The 27,756-nt window shown below is 48.9% G+C and overlaps 1 protein-coding gene across 4 annotated transcripts; it reads right to left on the bottom strand.

Moving 5' to 3' along the window:
* Positions 1 to 402: 402 nt before the first annotated feature.
* On the bottom strand, positions 403 to 27,686 carry MORN5 (MORN repeat containing 5). Of its 4 annotated transcripts, none has more exons than XM_023531126.1 (5): positions 27,586 to 27,686; positions 24,323 to 24,470; positions 22,464 to 22,575; positions 19,164 to 19,295; positions 403 to 514 (listed from the first exon to the last, which is right to left on the bottom strand). In XM_023531126.1, exons 1-5 carry the CDS (start codon positions 27,630 to 27,632, stop codon positions 435 to 437), a joined length of 519 nt encoding a protein of 172 aa, XP_023386894.1. In that variant the 5' UTR covers positions 27,633 to 27,686; the 3' UTR covers positions 403 to 434. The 4 variants fall into 4 exon arrangements, with proteins under 4 accessions (XP_023386894.1, XP_023386895.1, XP_023386893.1 ...); XM_023531127.1 differs by lacking the exon at positions 403 to 514 and adding an exon at positions 17,192 to 17,317; XM_023531125.1 differs by lacking the exon at positions 403 to 514 and having other exon boundaries at positions 18,340 to 19,295.
* Positions 27,687 to 27,756: the final 70 nt, after the last annotated feature.

Below are 27,756 nucleotides of genomic sequence, written 5' to 3'. Positions count from 1 at the left end.
AAGATAATGCCAAGCCCTTTCTTGCAAAGCTGTTGCGAGAAGCAGAGATGATACACATACACTGCCTACACACGTTAGTTGTTCATTCAATTACATATATCTATTACCATAAGGTGATGGTTCTCAAACTTCCATGTGCATAAGAAGTACCTGGGAATGCAAATTGCTAGATCCCATTCCCAGGGATTTTGATGAACAGGTCTAGGGTGGAGACCAGGAATATTTAGTTCACAATTTTGCCCAGGTATGATTCTGATGCAGGTGAAATGAGGACCCTGCTCCAAGAAACAGTCTAGGAAAAGTACATGTGAGGCCATGAGAGCAGAGAGCCTTTATTCCTGAGCCTAAAGGCATGTTCTGGAACCACAGCCTGCCCCATGGGCCAGCCAATGCCCGAGGAGCAGGAGGAAACCTGGGAGAGGTGACTGCAGCGCTCACAGCTTGGGCCTGTGACCCACGAACTCGTCCCAGCCCTTCCGACAGGTCCTGATGATCCACTCGTGCTCATCGTCATCTGCAAGAGAAGAGGGAGAGCTGGTCATGCCTGGAGCTTGCTGGGCCTCGCCTGCCCTGGGAGACCCCCAGGTGAGGTCTCTGGATGCAGGTGCACTTCAGCATCGCAGGGAGGCGGCAGCGGGGGCGGACCCTGGTGGCCAGTCTCTTTAGCTCTGTGTTGGGAAGGAACCGACCTTTTGCTAAAACTAGATCCTTCGGTTGCTTGTGAGTGCCTGGTCTTGGGGAGATTGAACACAAAAGGTTTTATAGCTGGTGGATGCTGACGATGGAGGCAGGTGTGACACTGTCTGGCCACGCTGAGCTGGGCACACCTGACAGGGCAGCTCCTTCCACACGTGCCCAGTCTGACATCCACAAATGCCACCCCCAGGATGGGCCGGGCCCCGCCGGCCGGTCTTAACTTCTTTTCTGGGCTTTCCATTCTGGACCCTTCAAAGTATCCATGGTTCCCCAGGGGGCTGATGCCCCCCGTTTACTCAGGTCCTTTCAGTGGGGACTGGAGAGGAGCTGGGGTTCACGCAGGCCCTACATGCATTTCTCTCTCTTAATTTAATCCTCATGACTAAATGATGGCAACCATCTCACCATCCTATGGATGGGCAAACAGGCTCAGAGAGGTCAAGGCACTTGTCCACAGCCACAGGGTTAGTATGTGGGAAAGCCCAGAACTTGAACCGAGGCTAGAACAATAAAGCCTGGGCTGTCTTTTCAACCTCGGATAGAGAGCGCTGAGTGAAACACATTCTTCAGTCTATATAGCACACCACTGTCATCTCTCTGGGCCAGGCCCTCTGCAGACTGATTTTATTTTTATTTTTTGCCCTTTCTCCTCCAAACTCACACCCAGCCCCTCCCCCAGCCACGACAGAGACTCTAAGGGTGGGATGTATACCCCTAAAAATGCTTGCAGTTCTGTAAAATATGTACTGTTGCTTTGTGTGCAAATGTGGTTTTAATTTAAAGAAATGGCACTGTGCTGTGAATTTCATTGTCTTAGTTTTTCATCACTACATTTTTGAAACCTATTCTTGTTGCTACACATACATCTAGTTCTCTGCTTCTTGCGTGCGTTATATGCCGTTGAGTCAGCTTCGACTCCTGGCAACACTATGAATGAGTGACTTCCACAATGTCCCGCCCTCAACAGCCCTGCTCAGCCCCTGTGGACTCAGGCCTATGGCTGCTTTTAAGGAGTCAGTCCATCTCGTATTTGGTCTTCCCCTTTTCCTGCTGCCTTCTCTTTTCCCCAGCACTACTGTCTTTTCCAAAGGACCCTGCCTTCTCACCCAGGAAGTGCCTGAAGTAGGACAGCTTCAGTTTTGTCATTTTTGCCTCCAGTGAGGTCTCAGGCTTAATTTGCTCTAGGACCCACTGTTCATCTTTCTGGTGGTCCGGGGTCCACAGAGCTCTCCCCCAACACTGTATTTCAAATGAATCATTTTTTTTTTTTCCTATCAGCCTTCTTCACTGTCCAACTTTCACACAGTAATTGGGAATGCAAGGGTGTGGATGATCATAACCTTGGTTTCTAATGACACATCTTTGTTCTTGGTGATCTTTCCTAATTCTCCCACTGCATAGCTTTTTTTTTTTTTTTTTTCCTTGCTTCTTACTTTCGCCTAATATTCCATGGTGGGCTTTCGTCATATTTTACTATCCATCTTCCCGGCGGTGGAAACGCAAGTTGCCTCCACTTCCTGTTACCAGGAATAATGCGGTAAATAAAACGCTCTTGGGTGCATCCCTTCATTGATACGTGGGAGGATTTCTCTGGGCTTATAGTCCAGGAGGAGGGTCACCAAATCGTATACATACTTCATTCACCAGGACTCCCAGCCAAGCCGAAGTTCTTTTCTTAGCACCACAGTGTCTGTCTGCTGTCCCTCATTCCTGCTTTCCTTCTGTGCCATACCCTGGGGACAAAGAGAACCAACCCAAACCCCTACCCTCAAGCAGTTCTCGGGGCTACGGCACTGGAGGAGCCTTTGCCTCCTCTCCTTACCCAGTGCCACCCACCTAAGAGATGGGAGGATGGGACTACCCATCCTTCTTGGGTGACAAGTGGCGGTAGCTGGAGAACAAGGGGGCTCCCTCAGAGCTGAAGCGAGGAGGACCAGCAGAGATCCTGTGCTCCAGATCAGAGCCCCACCATCCACCTTCCTCTTCTGTGAAAGCACCAGACCCAAAGTCAGGGAGTAGGAGGCTTACTGACAGCCTACTGTGTGCTTCACGCTTTACAAACACCAGATATCACTGAATCTGTGATAGCCCAGTAGGGTAGAGGAGATTACCCCTATTACAGAAGGGATGAGCCTTGTCCCATGTCCACATCCAGTGGAATTCAAACCAAGGCTCACCAGACTCTGAAGCCTGACTTCCCACCCCAGGGCAGAGGTGATGGTGCCAGAAGGCGAGGCTGCCCCCACAGAGCTAGCCTCCTTCCGTCCCCACGCCCAGTAATTCTTCATGTGCGACCTAAGGAAAAAGGCTGGCTGCCGGATACGCTTTGAAGACTGCCCTAAGTAGCCAGCTGGCCTCAGTTTCCCCTGGGGAGGCTGCCTGGGAATCCGTGCGTGGCTGCCAACCCCGGGGGCTGGAGCACGGCGGCACACAAGGAGTTAAGCGCTGGTGAAGGCCACTTTTGCCACACCGCGAGCAGCCTGGTTGATAATTACAGTTCTGAAGTCTCCCGGCTATTCGAATCAGTGCAGCTGCAACCTCTTCAGTGGTAACCCCTGAAACCAGACAAACTGGGTTTATTGTGCTGAACCAGTCCTCGGGCCCCTCCCTGATCGTTACAAATTGACAGCAATGGACTTAACAGCCCTCTTCACTACCCCTTTCACTCTCTACCTGGCTGCACAGCCACCAATTTGAATCACAGATGCCTCCCCTCCCCGCAGCTGCTCACCAACCCTCCCTCCGCCTCCCCTGGCCCTCCGAGCCTCCCGAGCCTCCCGGCCCTGCCATGCCAGGGTGAGGCATCCGAAGCACATTTCATCAATATTTAAAATGGAATTAAACCTGCCGCTTTGATTAATGCCTCCCAGATCCCGGCAGTTGTGATTACTATTTTGCAAATTGCGATTGTTGGAATATGTTAATATGATTGTCTGAGAACATCTTCACCTTCTCAGATAATTTCTCCCCTTTCGGGCAGGAGGGGAGGGGGAGGAGAGGGCGGGGGAAAAGATGGGGGGAATAAAACACCCCACAAACTCTTTAATCAATTGTAAATTATTACTCTCGGCACAATTCCTGGTGGTTCAGAGGAGCAAGGCAAGGGCGATTTCTAGTTTGGTCCATTTATCTTGAGAAGTTTTGGTCCTCGTTGGCCCAGTGATTCCACCTTGGGATGCTATCCCTAAGGGACTAATCTATTTGTCTCAGTACTATTTAGAATAATATAAAAAATCCCCAAATAACCTACATTTCTAAAATGATGATTCTGTCATATATTCATTCAGCAAATTATTTCTAAACACCGACTATGTGCCTGCCATTGAGCTAAGTTGTTTTTTTTTGGGGGGGGTGGTTTGGGGGGGAGGACAATGTGAGCCATGTGAAGGAATATTTAGCAGCTATTGAAAAATAGTGTTATGAAGTCTATATCACAACATAGGAGAAATGTTTTTGATACGATAAGCAAAAAAAAAAAAGGCGAGAAGAGGCAAGAAACAAAATTACATAGACAGTATAATCTGTGTAAAATTTGTGCACAGAAGAAAAATTAAAAATAATAAATGTGAATAATGGTTGGCTCTGAGGAGTGGGAACTGGAGAGTTTCTTCTATTTTTGGTATTTCCCAAGTCTCTCATTAATGTGTATCGACAATAGAAAAAATAAAAATAACTACTGGCTTTTTTCCTACCCTCCAATTTAATGCCTTGGTAATTTCATGCATTTTAGTAATTGAAATAAAATATTTCTAGGTTCCTAAAAATGCCAATAGGGTTCCTGAAAAAGACCCGGCATAAAAATATTGATAAAAATGAATAAAGATCAGAGAATAGTCAAATCTCCTGTGCAGAAGAATTCCAAATAATTCATGCGGCTACTCTGCCCTCAAGGAGACGGAGCATAACTCTCCCCTCCCTAGGTGACTTCCTAAGTGACCTCGTCCCAAAAAGGACACTATAGAAAGGAAGTGAAAAAAAAAAAAAAGTAACTTTACAGTGGAGCGACCTGACAAATGCGCCTCACCCAGGTGATCAGGGTCAACGTCAGCAGTGATCAGCTGTGTGGCTAGCGCGTGGAGCCTTGCTGTGAGGTGATGAAAATGGCATTTTATCTCTGTGGTCTCCCTCCCCCAAACCCCTAACCCTAGTCTAATCATGAGTAAAACATCAGACCAATTCCAATCCAGGGACATTTTACAAAATACTTGACCAGTACTCATCAAAAACAGGGCAAGTCTGAGAAATTGTCACAGCTGAGGGGAGCCTAAGGGGACAGGACCACTCCATGTAATGTGGTGTCCTGGGTGGGATCCTCAAACAGAACAAGGATCCTGGGAAAGGCTGAGGAAGTCTGAATGAAGTACGGGTTCTAGTTAACGGTAATGTATCGGCGTTAGTCCATTAGTTGTGACAGATCCACCATACAATGTAAGAGGTTAGTAACAGGGGAACCGGATGTGGGGTGATCTGGGGACTCTCTGTACTATCTTGGCAATAATTCTGTAAATCTGAAGTTGTTATAAAATAAAATGTTTATTTAAAAAAGTGCATGAAAATCCAGCTTGCTCCCTAATAGGTGAGAGATTATCATGTCCTCTAACAGGAGTGGAAGCCTTTGTCACGCCTAACCATCCAAAATAAAGTCCTTTAGACCTTTTTCTCTCTCCTGACCCCTGCACATCACAATTTATGAGCCTGTCCTTATCTGTGTATTTCCTCATATGTTTTTCTCTCCCAATAGCCTGTAAGCCCTCAATGCAAGGACCGTGTCTGCTTGTTGACCATGGTACTGAGCATACAGTAGGTGGCCAATAAATGCTTTGCCAGATGGAGCCTGGAAGAAGCCCGCTGTGTTCTGACTTGCCTTGATGGCCACCAACGAAGTTTTCCTGAGCACCTATTTCGTGGCATACAGGTCTCAGCTGGAGCATCGCTTCCTCATTGACCCCCAATCTAACTGCCTTCGCTCCTAGTCACTCCGCCCTGTCTTCCTTTTATCTTCTTCACAGCATATGCCTGTCTACAATTTTCTTGTTTGTGTACGTGTTGTCTGTCTCCCCCATGCAAACTGCAAGCTCCAGGGAAACCAGGAGCCTTGTCTGCTTGTTCACTGTGGTGTCGCCAGGGTTTAGACGGGAGGTGCTTAGTCCACACCTCTTGAATGAGTGAATGAACGAACCAATGAATGAATGAATCAACAAACCCGATCCTGTGGTGGGACCTGAGCTGAGGGACAGAGGGGACTGAGACCCAGCCGGGAGTGTTGTCTGAAGGCGTGACTCAGGCACTCTTCAGGTTTAGGTCTACCTGCCTTTGGGGCAGAAAGATTTATTTATTCTCATTCTGAAGCGTTTTAAGTGACCTTGCCGCCACCTACATACCCACCTTCCACCCCCCAACCCCAATGGATCTCACTAGTCACTAGGAGAACTGGGCCTCTTACAGAGAAGAGAAGGAACTTGCTATGAGACACCCTTCACATCTGACCATGCTCTCCCGCTGAGAAGCCGGCCCTGAAAAGGCCCCCCACTCCTTTGCCTGGACTTCAAGGCCCTCAGGGTCCTCCTGCTTCCCAGCCTGCCTCTGTCCCCTGTTCGCCCACACCGTGAAGGAGTCACCCCGAGGCGCTGCAGGTGCCGCAGGTATGAGCTCACCAGCGCCTCTGTGCCGTCGTCCATGCCGTTCCTCTGAGGGGAACACCCTTCCTTCCAGGAGCTAGTTCAAGTGCAGGGCTTCTCGGAGCCCGAGAGAGAGGCCCAGAGCACCTCCCGTTTCTGGCCTCAGTGTATGTAAACGTGAAGGAAGGCCTAAACAAGAGCATAACACTGCAATGTATTTTAAACACGTACATTGGACCAATGGATGCTTTTAACACAAACAACCAAATGTCACGTAAAGTGTGTTGTTCCAGGATTTCTTTTAAAGACGTATAAACCTACAATGCTCTAAGGCTGCGTGGTCAGGAAAGGGGACCTTAGAGTCGTCTGGTGAACCTTTCAGTCCTGTCACAATCTAAACTTAGGGCCCCTCATGAATATGTGTGGCTGGGGCCCTGTGCCCACCTGGCCGTCCTCCACTCCCACGGGCCCTGCCTGGATGTCACCTTCCCTGACCGGGGCCGAGGTCATGGCATTGGTCCCGGGCACCCCCACCAGCCTGGGGCAGCCGTGTCTGATTCACTTCAGGTCTTCAGGCCCCAGCACAGACCTGGCACTTAAAAAGTATTAATAATAAATACATGGTGAATGAATGAATCAAGTAATGCAAATTCGAGTACATAAAAGTAATAGGTTTACCGTATGGGATTTGGACAAAGAGGGAAGAATTTTTTCCCCTCCCTCAGCAAACGGAGCTCCTGAGAGGGCAAAGCACACATGCCAAGTGCAAGGCCAAGGCCACCGGCTTCTGTTTCCCTTTTTGTCTCGAGGCCATGGATTGAGTAGCCCCACCACACGGAGGGGATGGGTTGTCTAGGCTCATATCTGGGTGCCAACCGCACTCAGAAAGCTCCAAGCCCTGGCTGGTCTGGGGCCTGCCTCACAGTGAGGGCGGGAGGGGCAGGCCAGCACAGGCCACCAAGCAGGGCCCAGGCCACCGAGGGTGTCACTAGTGTAGTCTTCAGGTCAGTGCAGCGCCAGGGGAAGAACAGATCCTGAAAATCTCACAGTAGATGCGAGGTAATGTTAGTTCCTGGGACAGCTGGCAGGGAGGCAGCGTGACATGATAGTTAGGAACACAGGAGTGGGTCTTTAATTCCCAAACTGGATGCCTTCAAGGGTGAGATCTTGAAGGACTCACCCAGAGCACCCCTGGGACTTCTGGTTCCCCACAGGGTGGAGGAGGAACAGGGGAGGAAGAAGCCTTTACACAAAGATCAGCATCATAAGGATCAAGGGCTCCAGCTCAGCTAATGATTTTTGTTCAAAGCCAGGTGGACAGGCTGGGGCAGGCAAGCCCAGTGTGGGCAAACAGGCAGATTCGGGTTACCGGGAGCCCGCAAGCCGGGTTCTGCTACCTCTTGGCAGGCCTTTGAGCCAAGCACACCTGCGGTCACCAGTGCTATGCAGCTCCCACCCTGGGGGGTGGGCAGGGAGCTAGGGTGGGGACCGGGAAAGGGAGGTGACCAAGACAGAACAAGCTGTCTCGCCTCAGGAAGATCACTCTGGCCGAGCACTGAGGAGGTGCTCAGCTCTGGGCTGAGGGTCATGCCTGACCTCTCCTCAGTGGGTAAGATAGGGTTGTCCCCCGTTTAAGACGAGGAAACTAGGGCTTCATTCCACCAGGGAAGAGGGGAAGGGCTTATTGTGTTGGTGAGAAAGTCACACTCAGTGAGGCCGTGTGTGCACAAACACCCGTAGGTATGTTTTCATCTAATTGGGTAAGCGTATGAGAACCTAAGTGTGTGTGTGCAAGTATGAATAGGTATATGCTATGAGTGTGCAAGTGGCAGTGTCTGAGGTGTGGGGCGAAGAGGATATATGGGATTCTGCGTATATGGGAACAGTCAGTGTGTATGTGATACGCGGTGCACGGCTGAGTACTTGAAGTCTCAGTGTGCGTGTGATCAGATGCCGAGGGACAAGGTACGTCCAACCTGCAGAGACGGCCCAGTGCCCACCCAAAATGCCAGGCAGGCCAGTTTCTGGAGAAGGCGGCTCGGCATGAGGGCTGCCCTCTCGTCCTGGGGTCAAAGCCCACTCCTAAGTCGGCTGCTGTGTGAGCCGTGGCTCCAGGCCGGGATGGGAGGTGCATGGGAAACCCGGCGCCCAAGCTTGTGGACAAGTGCCCATCCCCAAAGCCCGGCCACACCCTCTGTGCAAATGCAGGGCTTCATAAGCTGGCGGGGCAAGGCCAAGGCCTAAGTGGAGCCATGAACTGCAGAGAGGGTGGCAACGCCCTGTCATCCTCGTCGTGGATCCTGACAAGAAAGGGGCTTTGAACTTTGTTGGCAGTTGTGGTAGCCAGAGGCCAAGGCCATGGCATCACCAATATTGACTAAAGGGTGGTTGTCCAGGCAGATCCTGCCAAAGGGGAAGGAGCGGGGCTTGGGGCTGCTTTTGCTTTTCCCTGTAAAGGAGCATCTTCTGGGCGGGGTGGGTGGAGGGTTGGGGGTGGACGAATGGATTAAATCAGGTTGCTTCACCCACTGGGAACTAGAGGTGCAGGACCCAGCACCCACAAGCTTTTCGAGGCCTATTCAAATGTAAGAGGCTTGGGAGAATGATTGACTCCGAAATACGAAAAGAGAAACTGTAAAGCTGAAATTAATAAATGTCATAATGAACGCATTCAGGCTTAATTAATTATTAAATTTAGAAATCAAAACAATTTTTATTATACTCGAAACCAATTTGTAGGCTTGGTTCCTCACTTTGCAAGAATTCTCCAGTGTGCATGTGGCTCTCCAGAAATCACAGCAATTGTTAACGATTGGTAGTCAAACAATTTACCAAGCAAAGTTTTAAAAATCCTTTCAAAGTTTTTAAAAGCAAAAAAAAAAAATATATATACACACACACACACACACACACTTAATGTGGGAGCATGGCTGTGTTTCATATGTTGAAACATAGGGTGAGGCCTCCAAGGTCAGGCTGAAGGCTGGATTAGGGCGATGACGGGGAAGAGGTGCGTCCTGGCAGGGACTCTGGTATTAGGACTCACTTTCATGTCCCAGGCGCCGTGCCTGCGTGCGGCACGCCTGATCTCATGTGATCCTCATCCTGCCTCCGTTGTAGGCATAGCTGGCATTGTCTCAGGCAGGAGGTAAAGGGAGAAGCACCCATCGTCCTAATGGTCCCCATGCTGGAGAAGGACATCTCATTAAGTGCCACACAGTCAGTATTCTGACATTGTTGGAACAGAGTTTTCCCTGCTATTGAGGTCCAGATGCAAACCACATTGGTTAAAAAGTAAATAAATAGGACGTGGTTCCATAGCGTAAGAGTTAGCACATCTGCTTTGCATGCAGAAGGTCCTGGGTTTGCGCCCCAGTGGAGCCACGGTCCATGGTCTACGGTCATGCCACCCTGAACAAGCCCGATGTCTGAGCTTGGAAGCTAAGCAGGGTTGGGCCTGGTTAGTACTTGAATGAGAGACCACCTAGAAAGACCAGGTGCTATAGGCATAAATAATAATAAATAATAAACAAATAAAAAATAAATATCCTTAAATACTAGAACTACCCTGTGTGTGGCAAGGTGTTCATGTGACAGGAAATACACAGGGCTGGAGACCAACTAATTCACGTCTCCCCACTCTCACTCGAGAGTGAGTGTGTGCTGAGTGAGTGGAGGGCACCAAATCACCAATATCTACACTGATGTTACTATTTTTCCGTTCCCAAGCTGCACTTTTATTGAACTAGCGTTCCCTGAACATGTTTATGGTGCCTAGCCACTGTACACAGGCAGCTCGGGGGAGCAATGTGCGAGGCCAAGGTCACTTGAGAGGCCTGACCTTCATAAGCCTTTGCTCTGACCCTGCTCCCTTCTTTCCCTGCTCTCCGGCTGTGTGTGTGGCCAATGGACTGAAAGAGACAGGCCTGGCAGTTGGGACCTCTGTCCTTCAGCTGGCAGATGCTGAGGCTGAATTAAGTCTAGGGTAGTGAGACTGTGGTACTTGCAGGGGCTCAGTGAAGGCCCGTGTCTGGGGGGATCTTGGATAGATGAGAGATGATGAGGATGACGAGCAACACATCAAAAACAATGCCCAGAGCTGGACAGAGATATCAGGGACCCGCAGGCCTCCAGTCCAGTCTTGAGACTGGCATCAAAAGCAGGTGGGTCGAGGCCAGAGGGCAATTTGCTAAGGTGACACTGGTTCCTCCCTTTGGGACATGGAGTTAAGGAAGCCCCTGCTTCTCAACCAGCACCCCACCTACCAGGGCGGAAAATGATCCCAGCTGTGATCGCTGAACGTGCATGAAGTTTTTCATGGACCAGGCACGGCTCTTGCTGTGTCCCCTGCATCAGCTGTAATGATCACCCCAAACCTGGCAGGAAGATCCTCTCTCTACCCCCATTTTTCAGATGAGGAAACTGAAGCTCAGAGACTAGCTGAAGGTCACACAGCTGGCAAATGGCAGAGCTGCAATCTGGTGGCAGATCTGCTATCTCTAACCCTGGCCCCTAACCCCGCCTGCCTCTCCGGGCTGGTGGTCGAGCAGGGCTCTCGTCTGGCTGCCCTCAGTTCCAGTGCGTGGGCTGAGGAAGAGAGGGGAGAATCCTGGCCCCTGCACTCCGGGTCTTGCCTTCACTTCTATTAAAGGAGACAAAACAAACCGACTTCGGTGTTGACCGGGGTTGACTCCAGCCACGGGGGAGGGGAAGCTGTGGCCTTTAGATGCCTCCAGGAGGCTGGCGTGGGGGACGAGGGACATATCGTTACCAGGATCCGATGGGCACAGGCTGGAGGGGGAATTTCCAGAACCTTTGGCATTGGGGTGGGGAGAGAGCAGGGCGATGGGCAATCCCTGAGGTCAGGCAGGGTGAGGCAGCACGCTGGGGCAGGCAGTTCTGCCTAGAGCAAAATTCTGTCAGTGAGTTCGAGTGCACTTCTCCGGGGAGAAATCCACAGCTTTGCTCAGATTCTCAGAGAGGTTCGTGACTCAGAAAATGCCATGGCATATCTCGTTGGTTCAGAGCATGGCCTTTGGTGTCAGAGAGACCGGGGTTCACATCCCCATTCCTCCCTTTACGAGCTGCATCTGTCGGTAAATTACTTGCTTTCTGAGCCTCATTTTCCCCGATTGCCAAACAGGGATAATGATACACTCCTCAAAGGACTGGGGAGGGATTAAGCCCCTGGCACAGGGGAGGCACTCAGTTCTCGGCATTTCCCCCTGTACCCCTTTTGCTCGAAGCAGATGCCCAAGTCTGCTGGCAGGATGCATGATCTGTGCGGGCATTTTATTTGGCAGTTACGAGTGTGAGATTATCCCTCACAAGGCCTTCATTATGGTGCTGCTAACAATACCACAGATAAGGCAGGGATGCTCCTGCATGCCAGTCTCCAGGTGATTATAACATTTGGGTAAATTGCCTTTTGTCTCGTGGAGAGATGATGGCGGGAGGGATTGTGCAGGAGGCTCGCTCAGTCATTCTGCAGAACCAACAAGGGAAGCGTCATGGACAGCCTGCCAGGGGCTTCAGGAGGAGGCCTGGCTGGCAGCAGGAAAGCGGGGTCCAGCTCCGGCTCTACCAGACAGGCTGTGTAGGGTCGGGCAGGTGTTTTGTCCTCTCTGGGTCTCCAGTGTCTCACCGGTCAGGTGAAGGCAGTGCAGTGGCTTCAAGATTAGAGGAGTCTTGGTTTATCGGTGACATTAAAGAACTCTTTGGCCAGTTTTTGAGCAATAAGGCGGGCAGAGAATGCTCAAGAGAAAAAGAGCCCTCACTGCCATCTTACACTCCTGGGGTAGTTTTGTGTCTCTGGGCTATGAGGAAGGCCCTCGGTGCATTGTTCCTATCACTAGTAAACCCCAGCTTCTGATTCAGAATCGGCTCAAATGTCATCTTTAGCTGTGCGTCAGCTGGACCTGGGTTCAAAGTCCAGCTCTGCCACTTATCGCCTGTGTAACTTGGGGCAGAGCCTTTCACCTCGCCTCGGTTTCATCCCCTGTAAAGTAGAAATCCTATAATAAAGACCACTCTTTCACAGGGTTGCTGTGAGGACTAGAAGAAATAAAATAAAATATGTCAAGTGCTCAAACCAGTGCCTGGAACATAGTAAGCACTCAGCAAATGCTGATTATTCTTATTATCCTGCCTTTTTCACCTGAGCTAAAAAGGACACCTCTATATAGCGATCGATCCGTTCCCTCGCTGCCATGTTAATGGCTGCATTGTATTTTATTGTAAGAATATACCATCTATTATTTAATTAGTTCCCTCCTGTTAGACATTTGGGATGTTTCTAGTTTTCAACTGTTTAAATAATCCCAGAGAAATTTCAGAAGACTGAGTGGTCTTTCATTCCTAGGTGTTCACTATGCAGCTTTTGCACAAGTTGGATGGGAGCAGATGAATACCCATGTCTGGGCATGCAGCGCCCCTGCCTCTGTGGACAGATGATCTTGGAGCTGGCCTGGCAAAGTAGGAAGAGGGAAAACTCTGGAAGCAGATGAGCCCGAGTGTGAATCCCAATTCTTGCCAAATTTCCTGGGGGGAAATTCTTTAACCTCGCCGAGCCCCAGTTTCTTCATTTGTCAAACAGGGGTCATGCGCATACTTCCCTCCCTCTTAGTCAAGTGTCCGGTGCACGGTAAATGCTCAGTCAGTGTCGACTGTCACCACATCGTCACCTTCACCCTATCCGTCCTCATGCTGGCGAAGCCAGAGTCAACCTCCCAAAGACTGCGGATCGTACAGGCCAGGTCTCTTTTCGGACCCCCAAATCACACCCCTTCTTCCCATTGCCCATTTAACTGAGCGCACATTCGAATGAGGCTTGTGATCTTGATTTTTAAATTCTGTCTGGAACCTACAGGTTCAAATGCAAAGGGGCCCCCTCCGCAAATAATCACGGGTATGTGATATTTTTAAGAAGCCAAAGCCATTGTTTCTGATTGAAGGAAAGTTGGTGCTATTTTAAAGAGCAGCACGATTGAGCGTGGCGTTATCTCTCTAACCACTGGGAATTATACGCTGTTTGAAAGATTTGTGAGCTCTAGGACATTTGCCAGATGTGCTTGATTCGACATTTCAGACAACAAAGGGGATAATGTTGGCGGGAATCTTGACGGCATTTCTGATGATCAGGATATTCTTTGAGGATGGTACTGAGACCTTTCGGGGAAGAATTTCAGCTTTCACATAAACTAATTTGGGATGCTCACTCTCTGTCTTCCACAAAGCAAATTTAGTTCATTGTTCGTTGTATATGTTAAAATGGTTACGAGGGTTTTTTCCTTTGAATATTAATAATGTGCCTTTCATCTGAGACATTCGCCTGGGGTGTCATTAATTGCGGGGAGGGAGTAGGGATTAGTGGTGCGGTTATTTTGCACACGATTCCTGCTAGTAACGTTGAGGCAAGCAACAGCTACAGGAAGAGACACACATACAAGCGGCTAACGGCGGCTCTGGCTTATCCCTTCTGAGAGGAAAAGGGAGGGTGGGGGTAGGAGAGGGAAGGGTTGGCGTTATCTCCCAGTTTGCCACCATATTAAAAGCTAACTATCTCATATATCTTCAAATGCTTCCTTATTGGCCCACGGGGTGTCAAGGACCCTTTATCAAATAAGGTAGCAGTTTGGGAACTGTGGCATCTTTGTCTTACGACTCTAAAACAGACCTTTTCATTTGTTTGGAAACATCACTGAGGTCCCCCTGGGTGCCAGGAACCGTGCTCGGTAGAGGAGCAACTGTGAATGAGGCAGGGCCCTGACGGGGAGCAGAGATAGTTGAGAAAAGAATAAACTATGACCCGAAGCGGGAAGAGGAATCAAAAAACAGAGTTTGGGCAGAGTTGGGTTCGACCCTGACTCTGTCGCCAGCTGTGTGACCAGGAGCAAGTTATCAACCTAACTGAGACCAGGTGTCCTCATCGCAAACTGTGGCTCCTTAAAAGTGACCCATTTGGGATGGTGGGAAAGAGCAGAGGAGATGAGCAGGTGAGGCGCTTAGCAGGGACCTGGCGAGGCCCCCCCACAGTGGTCATGCGTTTCTCCTCTTTGTGTCCCCTTGCCGTGGATGACAGCCACTGCTTTGAGACTCGTGATGCGTAAGCTTTTAAGCTCTGCGAGGTGCAGAAAAATACACAGTCTTGCACTGCATGATGGCATTTCAGTCAATAGCAGACCGCATATGTGATGGCAGTCTCATAAGATTATAATGGAGCTGAAAATCTCCTATCACCTAACGATATCACAGCCACCCCGAGGTTGTAGTGTAACACACTGCGCACCTGTTGGTGGTGACGCTGGTGTGAGCAAACCTACTGTGCTGCCAGCCTCATAAAAGTATAGCACATACAATTATGTAGCGTACACGATACTTGACAATGATAATAACGACCATGGTACTGGTTTATGTATTTACTATACTATACTTGTTATCATTATTTGAGAGTGTATTCATGTATCTCGCGTTTACCGTGTCTCGTGTTGTTTTGGACAGTAACCTGCTATACAGACCTGTGGCCTAGGAGCGATACAGCTTAAGTGTGCAGTAAGCTATACCATCCCGGTTTGTGTTAAGCACGCTCTACTATGTTTGCACGACGATACGTTCCTCAGAATGTATCCCTGTTGTACAGCAGCGCGTGAATGTAAAAGACTGTTTTTATTACTAAAAATAATAAGCTGTTTATTATGTGCCTGGGGCTGAATTTTGTATAATTTGTTGAAGAAGATGAGGGACTTGTAGGCAGGTCCTCTGCCTGCCTGCCCTCTTTTATAAACAATGAGTCAGATCTGACTTGTGGGACCTGTGTGAGGTGCAGGGGACCTGGTAACGAATCAGATATAGTCACATAGTCCCTGCACTCAAAAAGCTCTCAGTCTGGTGGGGAGACAGGCAAACAAAGCTACTTCTACTGTCACAGGCTAAGTGCCGTTAGGGAGACTTGTGGGGGCACCGAGGAGGGACGCTTACCCCAGACAGAGCAGTGGAGGGAGTGAGGGAGAGAGGGAGAGGTTGGTTAGAGAAGGCTGCTTAGCATAACAAACCACCAATTGCTGGTCTGGACCCTTAAGAGGATTATGAAATCAACTTAGTGTACAGCAACCAGCATGTAAAACAATTAAATAGAATAGAAAATACCAGAGTACGTCCTATGTACAAAGAATACATACATATGTGTGTGTGTGTTTGCGTGTGTTCTGGGTCATGATGTAAATCTTTCCTCACTGCCAGCCAGAGTCCTAAAGTTTGAGAGCCACAATCCCAGAGAATTCTTGCTTGCCTGGATCCCCAAAGCCTGGCACATCGTAGGCAGTGAAAGACTTTTTGATGAGTGGAAGGATGGATCCAGTAAGCAGGTACCATCCTCCCACTTAAGAAAGACATTCTCAGAAACCCAAGTCTAGGAAACCCAGGTTTATCAAGCATGCTTGCAGTTTGCAGCTTAGGAGTCCAAGGTTTTCCAGCCAGGCCTGCAATAGGCTTCTCTACCTGGGGAAAAGAAGCCAGCACCAGATGGTGGAGCTGAGGCTCCACTCCAAAGGCAACCCTCCTTGGTGTCCCAGCCTGTGAGCCCTCCCTTAAAATGAGCTTCCCCTGTTCTTGACCCACCAGGTGGCAAGAGCTCCATAACAGCAATGGCTCAGGCCACTGCCTTTACTCTGGGAAGGCCTCAGCCACCCTCCCCAGGCCTGAATGGCTAGCGCCCCTGCGCCTTTGGGATGTCAACAGGAAGCAATGTTTGTGGGGGCAGACCGGAACGCAGGGAGGAAGGGCCCTGGGAAAAACAGAAGGCAGACAGATGCCCACATCAGTCCTTGGCAGGGTGAGCCGAGTAAAGGGTAATGACTAGGTGGCCATGAACAGAGACTTCCTTTTAGTGGTTTGCAGGACACTCTGAACTTGATCTGTCCTGTAATATCAGGACTTCTTGGCTACCTTTCTCTGTTGTCACAGACTCCTCAGGTTGGAAGGACCCTAGAAATTATTCAGCCCAATGCTCTTACTTTACGGATGACGAGAAAGAGGCCGAGAGAGGGAAGGCACTGGCCGGCGGTCAGCCAGCAGGCAGCCAGAGAGCTGGGTCCAGGACTGGGAACCCAGGTCTCTATCCCACCACCAGGGACCCAGGGTCCTTCGGATGCCCTTCTCTTGTCCCGACAGAAGGATCTCCTATCGCATTTTATCCCCTTTGGCCCCTTCTCTAGATGTAACCAGAGAAATCTTTCTAAAGGACAAATCGATTACTACTCCACTCGCCTGAAACCCTCCGCTGCTCCCCACTGCCCTCAAATGGAAAGACACCCATGATCTTTCCTGCCGCCCTCACCTTTCCCACCCCTTGGGTTTCCTCCCTTGCTCTTCGTCCCCTGACACACTGAACTACTCGGCAGCCCCCTGGATGCAGGGTTCTCCCCACCCCTAATCCCTTGCACATACCGTGTCCTCTGCCTTCCCCACCCCGGTGCACTTGTCTGCTCTTATCTAGGTTTCATATTAGCTCTTGCTTTTTCCGGGAAGCCTCCCTGGCCCGCTGGCCTCCAGGGCTAGGTATCCCTACTAGGTTCTCTTGCAGCAACTCTGTTGTAATGATTCATTTTACTGTCACTCTCTCCTGCACCCGGAGAGAAGATTCTATGATGCTGCTATCACCTTCATGCCTAACGCAAAGCCAGACCCCCAGCACGTAGTCAGAAAGTATTTGTTAACCAGAGAATCATCAGTGTCCATTCTTCCCCAAACATCCTAAGACTGGCCTTCCCTTCCCATGACACATTTTAAAAAGAGTTTTTTGTTGTGGTGGTGGTGGTGGTTTTATAGAGCAGTTTTAGGTTCACAACAAAATTGAGAGGAAGGTGCAGAGATCTCCCCTCTCCCCCCGGCCCCACACATGCACGGCCTCCTCCATGATCAACCAGAGCGGTACCTTTGTTACAACTGATGAACCTACATTGACCACGTCATCACCCAGTCTTGGTTCAGTCTTGGTGTTGTACACTCTGTGGGTTTGGACAAATGTATAATGACATGTATCCATCATTTTAGTGTGCGCAGTATTTTCGCTGCCCTAAAAATCTTCTGTGCTCCATCTGTTCGTCCCCATAATGCATTTCGAAGTTTATCATCCAGCATGGCTTTAGCCCACAGGATTCTGGGAACACAATTTCTGACTCCCCAGTCAAAGCATGCTTTTACACACCTCTGTGTCTTTGCACATGCTGATCCCTTTCCCCGGAATGCCCTCCTCCAAAACTCCTGTTTATGAAATCCCTCCTCATTCTTTAAGACCCATCACTTCTGGGACTTTTTTTTTTTTTTCTTTTTCTGACTGATACTCTCCATCTCGGCCAGGTGATCAGTTCCTCCTCCTCATTCCCCCCTCCTCCTCAATTTCCCCTCCTCCTCCAGGGCCTCCCCTGACCAGGGCCCACATCACATTATATTGTGATTGTATGTTTCTGTGTCTGACTCCCCCACGAGACTGTGAGACTCTGTGAGACCAAGGTGTCATCGCAGTGAGGCAAGACTGGAATACAGTTCGAACCTAGAGAGCTGAAAACGAGTCTGTTGCATTGTACCTCAATGAAAGAAAGATTAAACTAACACAAAATTCACAAAACATGTTCCATGGAACCCTACTTCCACAAACATGCTCCCTGCTGCCCCATCTCCCAACTAATTTATACGATGGGGGAAAGAGGACTCTGCTTTACTCCATAAGTTTCCCTATAGGGAGAGGGGGCTCTCAGCAGCCAGTACAGGCCTTCTGGTCTACCTGGTAGTGTCTTTTTTATTACAGAACAGCGTTTCTTGACCTGGGTTGTTAGGGGGACCATCAACCTCTTAAGACTATATGCAGAATGTGTGTGTGTGTGTGTGTGTTTGTGTTTGTGTGTGTGTGTGTACATGTATGCTTGTGTGTGTGCATGTGTGGGCTTTTTTCTAGGATGGAGATCTGTAGTTTTTGTTATTCCTAGGAGAACTGTGACTCTAGGAAAGAGAAAGGTTAGGAATCACTGTGTTAAAGGAAAACATTCATGTCTTTATTTGTATATTGGCTTCCTGTAAGTTTGGTCACTGTCGGTCAGCGTGTGTTCACTCACCAAACTGAGGTTCTGGAACCTCCAAGGTACCCCCTGGCTGTGGGGCCAAGCAGCCTTCTTGGATTGCATGGTATATCCTTCATATCTAGGCCTTTACTTGTGCCGTCTCCTCTGGCTGGGAAACCTCTCCCCATGCCTTGTGGTCAGCTCCCAATTATTCCTTACGCCTCAGCTTAACTGTCATTTCCTTCTTGAAACCGCCTCTGAATTTCCAGTTCTGGATTAGATACCCCTTCTTTGTGCTCCCACAGTATCATGCCCGCCTCTCTGTGCCCCTCTTCCTCCCTCCATCCAGGGCCATGTTTTTCCCTTTCCTCGTGCTTATTCTAGGATTTACTCAACTGTTCATAGTCCTTGTCTGCTACCTGTCAAATATAAACTCCATGAAGGAAGGGGTTTGTGCCTAGCTTTGCCATGTTTTGGTGCCCACATCAAGCATAGTGTCTGGCATATGGTAGGTATTCATTAAAGACTAGCTAAAGGGGAGCATGCAAAAGGAAGTATTTTAATCTTTTCCGTGCTGTATTATGTGCTGTCACAGTCAGACCACTGACGCTATAACTAGATTTGACAGTCATGAGAATGCTAAATAGTGAAACATTCAGATAACCAGTTTTTGTCTTTCATCAGCAAAAGCTTCTTTCTCACCAAATGCATGCATACACGTGGCCACACGTGCACGGACCCACGTGTGGATGAAAGACGAGATGACGTGTGCCACAGGGTGTCAGAATAAACATACCTGCATTTCTCAGGAAGCGATTCCTATAATCCTTGACTATCCTCGTGGTCGGGTTATAGAAGCCATCTCCACAGTCATAACAGCCTTCAGGGATTTTTCTAGGCGGGTCCACATTGGTGAGTTGAGAGATCCCTTGGAAGGATATAATGGATAATTAATTCACCACCAAGGCCAAAGTCAAACCAAGTCCCTGCCAAAGTCCACTTTCAGCTGGTTGCTCAGGTGAACATTGGCTCCCCTGTTGGACTAAACACTCCCCACTGGGGGTCCGGAGCAGAAGCAGCCGAAGCAGTGGCCCCCGAAGGAGCATCCTGAAAACGGCTCTGTGAGAAAGGTCTTGGGAACTAGACCCCCATCCTCTTTCTTTGACCCCCATCTTCCATTTCTAGGGACACCATGACGAGGGCACAGTTTCTGGAGTCGGAGAGAACCTGAGGATGCCTCAGGGTTGGCCATACAGATAGAAGGCAAGCCTAGGAGATGAGTGGCATTTGAGGTGTGGGCAAAGGCCAGAGGTGTGAGCCATCACGTGAGCCTTACCTGGGAAACCTATGGAGCAGGGCACGTGTTGGAAGAACAGTGGGAAGGAGATGGGTCAGGTGGGCAGGGATCAGGTAATAGAGAACCTTGACTTTCACCAAAATTGCCATAATAGCTGCCTTTTACAGAGTGCTTATTATATGCCAGGTATTGTGCTAAGGGCTTGACTCCTAATATTTCACTTAATTCTCACAGCAATCCTCTAGCCCCATTTTACAGATAAGAAATCTGAGGCTCAGAGAGGTTAAGTAACTTGCCCAAGGTTATCCAGCTAGGAAGCAGCTAGATACCCAGTTTTGTAACCTGTATGTTAAGCTGCCAACATCAGGGGAGTAGAAGGTCTGGGCACCACCTCCAGGACGGGGGACATTAGAACCACCACGAGAGAGAGGAGTCACTACGCCTTTTAGGTCATGCCATTCGGTGTGGTATATCTTGAAGTGCTGAGGCCCGAGCAAAGGGTACAGGTTAGAATAAATAACTTTTCCAGTTCTGCCTAATTTGTGGTTCCTGTAAGTCCTGTCCTCTGGACTGATGGCTGGATGCCCCCTGCTCCATGCTCACAGCTCAGGGGCCTGCACACAGTAGGTGCTCTTATGTTGGCTAATGATGATAACTAGGTACTCCACTTGATAACGATTACTGAGCGCATACTCCATGCCAGGTGCCCATCTCACAGATGCACAGAGAGGTGAAGGGGCAGCCTTCACTCTCTCCCTGGCCTGACGACGTCTGGCCCAGGGCTGAGAGGTGGCTGTTGGAGAGGTATGCAGAGTGCTGAGTGACCTGGGAAGGAAGTGGGTACTCAGGATCAAGTTGCTCTGCTGGGAGTCACAGGAAGAGAAGGGAAGGGTGCAGGGAAGGTCACTGCACCGCCTTCAAGTCTCACAGAGGCCTGGCTTTAGCAAAATCAGCCGCGGGGTGAGATCTCAGGGCCTGCAGCTAGGCGCTCTTTGCCTTCAGGCCTCTGCTGGGCTCAAGAGCTTACGACAAAGCCCAGGCCCTGTCATAAGTAACCCACGGGGGAGCCGTTCACCAGTTTCTCAAGTGGCATCCAGACTGGCAGCTTTCAGTAGGCAGAGATGTGTCCTATCAGCTCTCGGTCCCCTGTGACCCAGCCAATTTCCGACGCAGAGCAGGTGCTCAGGAAATGTTTCGCCTTAACTCCCCTATGTGCACCCCATCGGCCCCCACTGTGATGTCAATATTATTGTCCCTGTCTGATATCAACTCTTTATTAAGCTACTATGTGCCAGGCAATGTCCTAGGCAGTGGGAACACAGCAATGAATGAAACAGAGACCCCGCCCTCACGGAACTCACAGTCGGCTCAGGAAGAGAGATACTGAGCACTCACGGTAAACTCTGGAGGGAAACCATGGCCGCTCTGTGACATGCCATAGGGAGACCTGGCCTGGTCTGGGAAGGGATCCGAGAAAAGGAGACATTAAACTGAGACCTGAAGGGTGGGAATGAGTTATTTAGGTTAAGAGAGAGGGTTAGAGCATTCCAGGCACAGGGAATGGCAGGAAAGAGCATGGTCTCTTCGAGGGATAGAGAGAAAGCAAGCATGGCAAGGGAGGAGAGAGAAAGTCTGAGACGGGCAGGCAGTGTGGGATGAGCCAGAGAATGCAAGTCATTCTAAGAATCTGGAACCTTATCTTCAGTGTAATGAGGAGGCACCAAAGGTAGGGTGTGTGTGGTGGCGGGGGCGGGGAGGTTGGCAATCAGATTCAGGTTTTTCAAAGATCTAAGTGACTATAGAGTGAAGAGTGGCCCAGAGGAGGTCAGGCATGGATCTTAGGAGACCAGATAAAGGAGGGGAGAGGATGGAGGTCTGGAATAAGCCAATGGCAGGAAGGATGAAGGAAACCTGGCTTGGCCCATGGGGGTGCTCAGGAGACATTCGTTCACTGAACAAATGAGTGGAATATATTTAAGAGGCAGAATCCACAGGACCAGGTGATTGATTGCACGTGGGGGAGGAGAAAGTAGGATTAGGCTTGTCTAGGAGGATGGGAGTGACAGTCTCTGAGGACACAATCACTGGGGGACAGTGAGCTGGTGGGGAGGTAGAGAATTCAGTGCAGACAAGTTGAGGGATGAGCAAATATTGGTGTTGGGGAAGCTGGATGCCGGAATCTGAGGCTCGGGGAGTTGACTTCAGTTTGGAAGCTGATGGTACATGAAGGCTTAGAAGTGAGTCAACTTGTTTAGGGCGAGAGTACAGAATGATAACAGAAGAGGGCTTAAGCCAGAGAGCCCTGGGGAACCCCCAAATTAATAATTGGGGGGAGGAGGAGGCAAAGAGACTGGGGAGAGGAAGAAAATGGGAGAGTGAGGTTTCCCTGGTCCACTAACTGATCCGGGGTCACACAGCCTGGGTTTGAGCTCAGGTCGGGCTGGGTCCAACACTGGGTGCTTTCTGGAGGCTTCTACCCTCATGGCGTAGGTGGCCTTGCTCAGGCTCTTCCAGCTATTAACTCAGACCTTCCGGTTCTACGCCCTGTTGACCACACCACGATATCTCACAAGTCAATATTTGTTTTTACCGTTTGCAAAGTCATTTTCCCCATCTGCTATTTTGGATGTAATGTCTCCTCTTCCTGGCTCTAGAACCTGACTCTCGTGCATTCTGCGGCCCCTGCCCGATTCCTCCTCTCCTGTGGGTTACTTCAATAGGCCGCGGCCCATTTATTTAAAATTGTCTTTTGCTTCCCTCTCGGTTCGGGTGTGAAGGAAAGGAAGGGTGCCCGGGTACCTGTAGGCTTCAAGCCGTGGCAGATCTCGGTGTAAAACCTTCGATCATAGCTGTCGCAATAATGCCAGTTCTTTCCGTCATACTGCAGCCCGTCTGAGAAGGTGTATGTGCCCTGGAAGCCAAGAAGCACACAGGTGAGTCTGAGGAAGCACACAGGTGAGCCTGAGGAAGCACACAGGTGGGCTTTCTTTTGCCAGGAAGGATAGATATCAGGGAAGAGGTGGCTTTCTCGCTGCCACGGAAAAGAAGTGCTAACTATCACAGTTACTATGGCTGTGATGCTCAGAGGGAATGGATATAAAGTCTGAGCTCAGTGCCAGGCACTAAAAATACGGCAACTCCCTGTGCGACCTTGGGCCGATGACCTACCTTCTCTAGCCCTTGGTTTCCTCATTTGTAAAATTAGGATAATAATGGTATATATTTAATAGGGTTGATTCAATGAGAGTCGAGGAGATAGTACAAGCAAAGCATTTAGCACAGCGCCTGGCGTATAGTAAGTACTCAATACATGTAAAGTTATTATCATCCTTTTAAGGTTATCTTAGTTAAAAAGGTCAGAGCCATCAGTCACTGCCCATTGTCTAAACATGCACATTCTGCTTTTGCTGTCTTAGTGTTAGAGGAAGCCCAGGATGCAGACATCACATTGGCCTGAGAGGCAGGAAACCTGGGTGGAAATTCCAATACTATTAATTCACAGCATGACCTTGGGTAAGTCACATTCCCTTCCTGGGGCTCAGATTCTCCAAGCTGTAAAATGAGGAGTGTTTCTTAACTTTTTTTCGGTCATGAGCCAGCCCTGTTACACACTTAGTGAAACGGATGTAAGCTATCATCGATCATTTCCCCAGAGAAAACTATAGTCCCATACACACAGAAACTTTTATATATAAATCAGGAGTTTTCATTGACTTCCCAAATTCTATCCATGTCCCACAAATCTGGTTAAGAAGCCTTGGATGACTTATCATGATGGTAGCAGCAGCGCCGGCAGTAACTAAGAGCTGACACTTATTGAGAGCCTATGTAGACTCGTGTAGACTCATGGAGACTGCCTCATTTGCACTCGCAGCCAACGTAAGAGATGTCCAGTACTCTTGTGGCAGGCTGAATAACAGTCCCCAAAGATGCCCACGTCTAATCACTGGAATCCATGAAAACGCTGAGTATACATGGCAAAGGGGGCTACGTAGATGTATAGGATTCAGTTAAGGATCCTGAAGTGGGAGATTATCCTGGATTATTCTGGGGGCAATGTAATCACAAAGGTCCTTAGAAGAGGGAGGCAAGAGCGTCAGAATGATAGAAGATGGGGTGATGACAAAAGCAGAGGGAGAGGAGGAGATGTGATGACGGGAGCAGAGGTCAGAGTGATGCGTGGCCACGAGCCAAGGAATGCAGGCAGCTTCCAGAAGCTGGAAAAGGCAAGGAAATGGAACCTCCCATAGGGCCTCCAGGAGGAATGCAACATTGCTGACCTATTTTGGACTTCTGACTTCCAGAACTGTAAGATAATAAGTTTCCGTTGTTTTAAGGTACTGGGTTTGTAGTTATTTGTTACGGCAGCAAGAGGAAACTAATACAACTCTTGTCCCCAATTTATTAGACAAGGAACAGGAGTCTCAGAAAGGGGAAGTCATGGGCCCAAGGTCACACAGTTAGTGGTTTAACAGTACTCAAATTCATCGTGGTCTCTCTAGGGGCCCTCTGGATCGGAGAGAGAGGACCCCAGAGCCCTCGATAGCAAGAGGAGGGAAGAACAGGGCGTCTGATAGAGAAGACCAGGTGCCACGTGTCAGGAAGGCACTTCCTGTCTGAGGCTTATCCCTCTGCAGCCGCTCTCCCAGGCTGATCACCTTAGTGGCCAATCCGTTTTCCCAAATGGCATCATATCGGCTCCCGCTGGGGAAGTACAGGGTTCCTTGGCCGTGAAACACACCGTCCTTCATCTCCCCAACGTATCTTGTTTCGGTAGGGAGGATGTATTCTGCACTGCCTTCCATCCTGTAAGGACAAAGGGAAAATCACTGAGCCCTGCAGAGCAGCTGGAGGATCGGAGCTGGCAGGCATGGGAGAGCAAGTGGGAACCTCATCCTCAGAGTCCTTAGACTTTATTGTCCCAGCAATATTCTGCTCAAAATCAAAATTTTTTGTTTTGTTCCTCTCAATAGCTCAAAAATAAAAGGGGCTGTGTTGTTGAAAGAGGGTGGGCAGAGTTTGGCCTGTTCCTCCTTCCTTTTTCCTAGAGGCTGTCCTGGAGTCTTACACTGTCCCGGGGGACACCCCTTGGTAGGCTTAGAGAGGAGAGGGATGCGCCCAAAGCCCCCTAGTAAATACTCTGAAGCAGAGACTAGGGCCAGGTTTCCCGGCAGTCGGTTCTGTGTCTTTCCTGTTAAGACCATCCCCCGCACTTGCCCATTACACTACAAGTGGGATATTTGGAAAACTATGAAACTTGGACAGGATACATGGGTTCGAATGTTACTTCATCATTTCCTAGATGTATCATCTTGGAGACTTTCCTAAACCTTTCTTTTTTCTGTTTTCCTTCCTTCCTTTGTTTCTTCCTTCTTTCCAACTAATATTTACACGCACCTTCCAGGTGTCTTGTTGAGTTTGGTTTGCTGGATACAACATGGACACAATGTGATCGAGGCGGTCCCTGCCCTTGGGGTGGGGCTCACAGTCTATTGGGGGACACAATTAAGCAATTACATAAAGGGTGGTAAATGCCATGAAGTAGGAAGACAGACCCCCACAAAAGCACTGGGCAGGGACACTTCAACCCGTTGACCAATTTCTTCACGTGTGAAAGGCTGAGATTAATGCCCAAAATTAACCCAGATAATGTGTAACAGTTTCCTGGTCAACGGCCTGACATATAAAATATGCTTTCATTCCAACCTTCATTAATTCTCCATTCTTCCCCACTAGCTGGAAGTCAGAGCTCCTAACTTCTTCAGGCTTTTGTTTGTACTTCTATCGGATGCTTAGCACTTTCTGCTTTGCATTATAATTATAGATCTCCTCTCCCATATTTATGCAAAGCATCTTGAGAGGAAGGCTTCGGTATCCTCGGCAATTAGAATCATGTTTCTTCCTAAACAGGTGCTCTATAAACATCTACTGAGTAAGAAATGAAAAAAACAAAGGCAAAGAAGCTGACTGAATGGATGACAGATGCCACTGTAGCCCAAAGCAGGAGAGCGCTGCAGTTAAAGCACAGCTTCTGAGCCAGGCCTGTCCTGGATCCGCTTCTCTGTGCCTGTGTGGCCTTGGACAAGCCCCTTCACCTCTCTGAGCCTGAGTTTCTCACCTGTAAAATGGGGATAATGACAATAACCCCCCAAAGTTGTTGAGATAATTAAATGAGATAATGGCTTTGGAACTATAGGAGAATGCCTGCTATATACTAAGAGCTCAAAAACGATTTTGCTTTTAATCTACTGCAGAAAGAAGTCTTTGTTTCCACTACCTCTGCTTGAGATCACATAATTTCTAAACATAGTTTCTATCTAAATCTTTCTCTGAGATTAGACCTCCACCTTTTTTTTACTGCAAATTGTTCATCATTGTCCTTCTACAGACCTTCTACAGATATCTCCAGCTCACCCAAAATGGACCTCGTTCTTTCCTCCTCCGGAGCAGCCTCTCTGCAGAGTTTTCGATTTCCATGAATGGTATCAGAATCCTCCAGGTTCAAAGCCTGGAGCTGGGCACTGGGCCGAGACTGGAAACAGTCTCTGAGTTAGACTCAGAGCCTATCAGTTGCCAAGTTCTGGCAATGAAGTCCTCAAATCCAAGGTCTACATTTTTCTCCTTCCTGCAGCCCCAAGCCTCTGCTATGGCCCAGGGTCCTGCTGCCTCTTACAGAGACAACTGCAATGGGCTCTGACCTGATCTCCCTATCTCCACTCTGCCTCCCTCTCTCCCTCCCTCTCCCTCCCTCCCTCCCTCCCTCCCTCCCTTTCTTTCCTTCCTCTTTCTATCCTCCCCTTTCATTTTTCTTTCATTTATTCAAGGTGAAAAGCCTTCATTCTAAATTCAAGTTAAAAAGAACAAAAATAGAGCTACTTTATCATGAAGACTTCAATCCATAATGAGGATACAATGATCATATCTCGAACATCGTTCATTCATTAATTCTCTTATTAATTTATTCAGCCAACATTTACTGAGTGCCTAGCAGACATGTGCACTATGAGGAGGGATGCAGAGATAAAATAGATTTTCTAATGCCTAGCCCTGCAAAGGATCTATCGGTGGCTCTTCCTGCCCACAGAATTGTGCACAGTATTGAAATCTCCCTAGGCCAGAGCACAGACCCATCTTTCCAGCTTCCACTTCCACTCTCCTCTGGGCACACCCTAAACTCTGGCCAAACTGAACTGCCTGCTCTTCTCCTTATACGCCCTTTGAGTTATTGCTCGTGCTGTTCCTTCTGCCTAGAAATATTCTTCACCTTGCATCTCCACACACCTAAACCCTCCCCAGGCTTCAGGGCCCATTTCAAATATTATCTCCTCCATGAAGCCTTCAAGGATTGCCCCAACTCAGTGTGTCCTCTGTAGGGGCCCAGCAGGAGCACTCTAGGGAGCTCTGCCAAATGTCAACTAGGTGACTTTGGGCAAATTATGTCATTACTCTGAGCTGAGCTTCATTTTCCCATCTGTAAAATGGGGATGATGATATCTATCTCATTGGTTTACAGTGAGGAGGAAAAGATTCAGATAAAGTCGCTACCTGAAACAATCATCTCAGTTATTATTTATTGGCAATATGCCAACTAGGTTATAACCTCCATGAGAGCAAGGACCTGGGCATTATTTATATTCTTCTCCCCATACCTAAAACTAGCTGATAGCAAACACACATATGCACAAGGATATATGGAATGAATGTATCTCAGCTCTGCCGCTTGAGCAAGTTACTCCACTTCTTCTCATTTTTCTGAACTGTAAAATGGGAATAAACAATTCTACCTGAAATTGTTGTTTTGAAGGTTAAAAGGGACAGTCGTGAAAGTGTCTGGTACAATGTCCTTTTCAAAGGCAAAAATAGCGCTGTCTTTTCCCAGTCACAGATGTTCAAGACATAGTGAATCAAATGAGGCCCTTACCTTCCATCTACAAATTCCCCAATATATTGGCTCCCCGTGTACTCCATGGCACCTGCCTCTAGCTTACAGCGGTTGAGATCCCGGAGTATCAGTAAATAACGCTTCACTATGACAACCAGGAAAGATGGGCGGAGCCTAAGCGAAGCCCCGCCTCCAGAATTTAAAACTTTC

This window comes from Pteropus vampyrus, unplaced genomic scaffold (genome assembly GCF_000151845.1).
Source record: "Pteropus vampyrus isolate Shadow unplaced genomic scaffold, Pvam_2.0 Scaffold61, whole genome shotgun sequence".
Taxonomy (NCBI): domain Eukaryota; kingdom Metazoa; phylum Chordata; class Mammalia; order Chiroptera; family Pteropodidae; genus Pteropus; species Pteropus vampyrus.
Note: the sequence above shows the minus strand (reverse complement) of the source record. Positions and strands in the feature narration are given on the sequence as shown.